Source organism: Microtus ochrogaster, unplaced genomic scaffold, assembly GCF_000317375.1.
Source record: "Microtus ochrogaster isolate Prairie Vole_2 unplaced genomic scaffold, MicOch1.0 UNK130, whole genome shotgun sequence".
NCBI classification, from domain to species: Eukaryota; Metazoa; Chordata; class Mammalia; order Rodentia; family Cricetidae; genus Microtus; species Microtus ochrogaster.
In genome coordinates this window covers 551,735-556,109 of record NW_004949228.1, presented here as the reverse complement: position 1 = coordinate 556,109, position 4,375 = coordinate 551,735, and the positions used below count along the sequence as shown (strand labels likewise).

At 34.2% G+C, this 4,375-nt stretch overlaps 1 protein-coding gene across 2 annotated transcripts in view; it reads right to left on the bottom strand.

Moving 5' to 3' along the window:
- The window catches only part of LOC101989268 (zinc finger protein 883-like), a 13,171-nt gene that overhangs the window by 2,655 nt on the left and 6,141 nt on the right, over positions 1-4,375 (bottom strand). For both annotated transcript variants that reach the window (XM_013355435.2, XM_005371841.3), the window contains exons 3-4: positions 3,506-3,597; positions 1,196-1,322 (exon numbers count right to left, since the gene is read on the bottom strand). In XM_013355435.2, coding sequence (XP_013210889.1) covers positions 1,196-1,322; positions 3,506-3,597 — 219 coding nt within the window. The remainder of the gene's footprint in view (positions 1-1,195; positions 1,323-3,505; positions 3,598-4,375) is intronic.

Genomic DNA, 4,375 nt, shown 5'->3' with positions numbered 1-4,375 from the left:
AATAATAATAATAATAATAATAATAATAATAATAATAATAATAATAATGGTTGTAAAGACAGTATTCTGCCAGACATCAGAGGCTCTAGATTATTTGAGGCAGGGCTGTCATGGGCAGCTATTGCTAATTTCTATCCTTCACTGTCTGAGCTTACACACACTGCTGTGTTTCTTAATTTTCCTGATAGGGTTATTCTCAAGTCTATTCTGTACACTGATTCCTGAGAGTATTTCCCAGAACGGGGTTTGTGTGTTCTCTACTGAAAAGAAAATGAAGATTTTAATATGAAGACACAACAGCAAGAAAGGCAATTACAGAATAATCCTAATCCATGGACATTCACATTAAACTCAAAATTTGGAAAATTATTTCACTCTAATTTCAGCAGAGTCAAATAAAACGTCATTTTGTACTAATTATTAAGTCATCATAATTCAGGTGCAATAGACACAGCAGCTTCTAACAAAAATTACAACAGACAGAATGCATCCTGGAGCCAGAAGACTACACTATGTTAAATGATCAAGAGTCTTTTCAAGTGGAATTGAATTTCAGTTCTTCTTTTCTCTTTAACTGGAAGCCATGATTCTTGCCCTGTTCATTCACTAGCCCACCCTCGTTATGACTACTCTCTTCTCTCGACATTTCAGGGCAATCTCATTTTCTCTGCACAGGTGACCAGGCTTGCCTTGCATGCAATAATCCAAATGTCCTGTGAGGTAACCCATGACCCATGCTAGAATTTTAGAAAGAATACAGACATCTAACATAGTATTCTGCTCCTTACATGAAGAGAACACATAGTAGATGAATACAGGAATGACTTCCAACTGCTATTTCCTGTCACAATCTTCAGCATATTTAGGGAGAATTTTCAGTTTCCATACCTTGAATTTCTTCTCAGAATTCAAAACCATGACAGTACAATCATGGACATGGAGTTCTAATATATGGGTAAAAATACTATATGATACTAAGTTTCTGAATGCATTCTGGAATCAAAATGAGGGGTGCATGATACCGCTAACATGAAAAATGAAAAGAAAAATGTAAATTCCATGAAAAAGTTATTTTTTCCTACCAGTCTTTCAATAGTCTCCTATTGTTTCCATGGCAGCTTAGTAGAGTTTATAACCTATGAAGTTAGTATATACAAATGATGAGATAGGAATTATAGAAGCAAAATGATCTCACCCACAGAGACCAGGTTGCTGTAATTCTCCAGCATCACATCAATGTACAAAGCCCTCTGAGCAGAGTTCAGGCATTCCCACTCCTCTTGAGGGAAGTCCACAGTCACATCCCTGAAAGTCAACAGACCCTGAAACAAAAAGTACAGTTTGAGCAGGTGATCCTTGACAGAGTGCTTTCCTACATTTGAGGAGTCTTGTGGAAATATAGATGAGTGAAGACAATTAGTCAACCAAAAATGATTTCTAATATAGTCACCTTGTATAATAAATTTCTTAACTCTGTGAATATAAAACGAAACAATAGTATCACATGCATCTACACAAAACAACAGGTATTTAAGGTATGGACATGGTTATTTATCTTTTATGGATGCTGTGTTTATATCCTACAGGATCATTGTGTGCATGTGTCAGAAGGAAAATGGTGATGAGGAAATGTGCTTTAAATGTTATACCTGAGGATCACAGTAAAATATTGATAGTGAATCAATTCTGTGAACTCTATATTAAAACATGCTAAGTATGTATGTTTAAATTCTAGGTGCAATGCTAGTCCATTAAAGAGAAAGGAAGGCAGAATTCATTATTAACTGTATAGGCAAAGAATTTTGTTTTTTTCCCTACCATAATATGAGTGCAACAGCACTGTATACTATCAAGTTTTACATTAACATATAAGAAGAGGTAATATGTGGGATTGCTTTTATAAGAATATTTGAGACACTACCAAGCAGATAGAAAAATCTATATCAGCCACATTTGATATAATTAAAATTTTAAGTAATAGGCATAAGGCAACTTAGACAAGTACAATTTCAGAAGTTCTGAAGAATATTTCATTCTGAAAGAATTATACAAACTGAGCGAAATCCAAAACCATGCCAAATAATGATTTCAGTTGCAGCTAAGTCTTAAATGAACATTTATGTGTAGTAACTGAGAATGCATTCAGAAGTGACATAGACTTCCTGTGAGTAAATGAAGATATTAAATTGTTTGAGAATTATAGTCACTTTTCAGTGCTTTCCTAATATAATATAGCACAGAAGAATGGCTCTGGAGAAAATTTGAGCTATTGTGTCTGAATTTTGTAGTCCTCAATGTGCTTTTTAGTATTCATGTTGTATCAAATAAAAATGAATCTGTACCTGAAACATTTTCGATAGGGGTTCATACCTAGAATTTACTGAGAATTACATCAACTAAATACCAAGGAAATAAAACTGCCAGTCAGCAAATAGGCAAATGAAGTGAACAGAGACTTTTTTAAAGACAAAAACCACAAATGGCCAATAAATATTTCAAGTCTTCAGGGTCTTTAAAATGTCATCATGTTAACACAAACTAAAATTACTTTGAAATAGTGCATCACTCCAGGCTTAGAATGGCTGTTATCAACTAACCTGACACCAAATGTTGAGAGGATGTAGAGAAGAAAGGACCGTCATTAACTGTTTTATGTGTGGGGGTCTGTGAAATAATATAGCCATTGTGGGAATAAGTCTGTAGATTACTGAAAAAAATTGAAGATGGAACTAATTCATGACCCAGGATTGTCACTCCTGGGAAGACAACCAGAGAACTGCATACCCCAACATAGAGATATTTACACCCCAGATACATTGCTCCATTATTCATCATAGCAAAATTATGTAATCAAGTAAATTGTCTAACAAAAGACGAATGTACAATGAAAATGGTATACATATAAAAAGGAATACTATGCAGCAGGAGAAAAAAATGTAATAAAATGTAATAAAAGATGGAAGGATTTCAAATATGCAATATTAAGTGAAGTCACACAGTGGTAGAAAGAAGAAACCATGTTTTCCCTTGTTTGCAGAATCTAGTCAACCACATGTGTATATGAAAACAATGTACAAGTGGGCACAGCAGGAAATGAGGAAAGAGAACAAGACAGGTTAAATATCAGGGTTGAGGTAGGACTCAATGCAGGTAATGAACACAAGTTTTGAAAAAAGAGATCAAGCTAAGAGCTTTTCTAGTTCTAATTTCATCAGGTTTTCTTTTTCGTAGTAGACAAGTTCAGAAAAATATATTTGATACTGAAAATATAAAATCCCATGTGAGGCTCAAGAGCTTCTGTTCCCAACTACTACTCTAACTACATGAAAGTACATCAGGATGTGTACTCTGTAGATCTGGTTATTTTCAGTGAGTGATTTTGTTTTTGTTTGTTTGTATATTTTCTATAATACAATTTAAAAAAATAATCAGAACCAGAAAATTATAGGTTTGCAATGTCTGAATATCCAACATTACTAGAAAAGGAGTGGACATGACCACTGACCTGGGACATGTTTACTGGAGAGCCAGCCATTTCTTTCTGTTTCTCTTCTTTAAGTTTCTCTTTCAGGAGCAATGAATAGATGGCTTGTTGGCCTTTTATATAAGGGATCAAAAAAAAAAAAGTTAATACTGAAAGGATGTCAAACCACATGAAAAGACTCAAGCAACAGAATACACCAGGTATCTGGCCAGTGATTCCCAAAGTCAGAAGATCATGCAACAACATTTTAGGACTGGAGAAAAAAAAATCACTACCAAACATATTATTGCATCCAAAAAATCCTATATTAAAACTGATGGAGATGTAAGTGTAGTTCAAGGTATTTTTGAAGTAAAACAATCCATTTCAACAAAGCTGGACAGAAGACAGCACATCAAAAGCAAAATATATAAAGGAAAAAAATCAGAGGAATTATCCCTAAGAAAATGGGAAATAATAAATTTCATTTGAAGATAGATAAATATAGGAACTGGGAAGTAATAAACCATGGGAAAGACAGCAAACCACTAATTCCCATAGAGAAAGAAGAGGAATACTGTGGATAATTAAACCAACAACATCAAAAGCAAAACCATAGGGATTAAAAGCCCTATCAAAAAGAAAATCTAGCCACTCTCAAAGTCAGTATAAAAAATCCTCAGTTAATCAAATATAGCATATGGCCCAGATGTTCCACTCCTTGGCAAATGCTCAAAAAGGATTAAACATCCTACTTCACAGACACTTGCTCAGTCATGTTCACAGCTGCTCTACTCACAATAGCTACAAAAGGTAAACAACCTTAATGTCCTTCAACTAACAAATGGATAGTGAAAATGTGGTACACATACACTATGGAATACAATTCAGCTGTAAAGAAAATTGAAACCA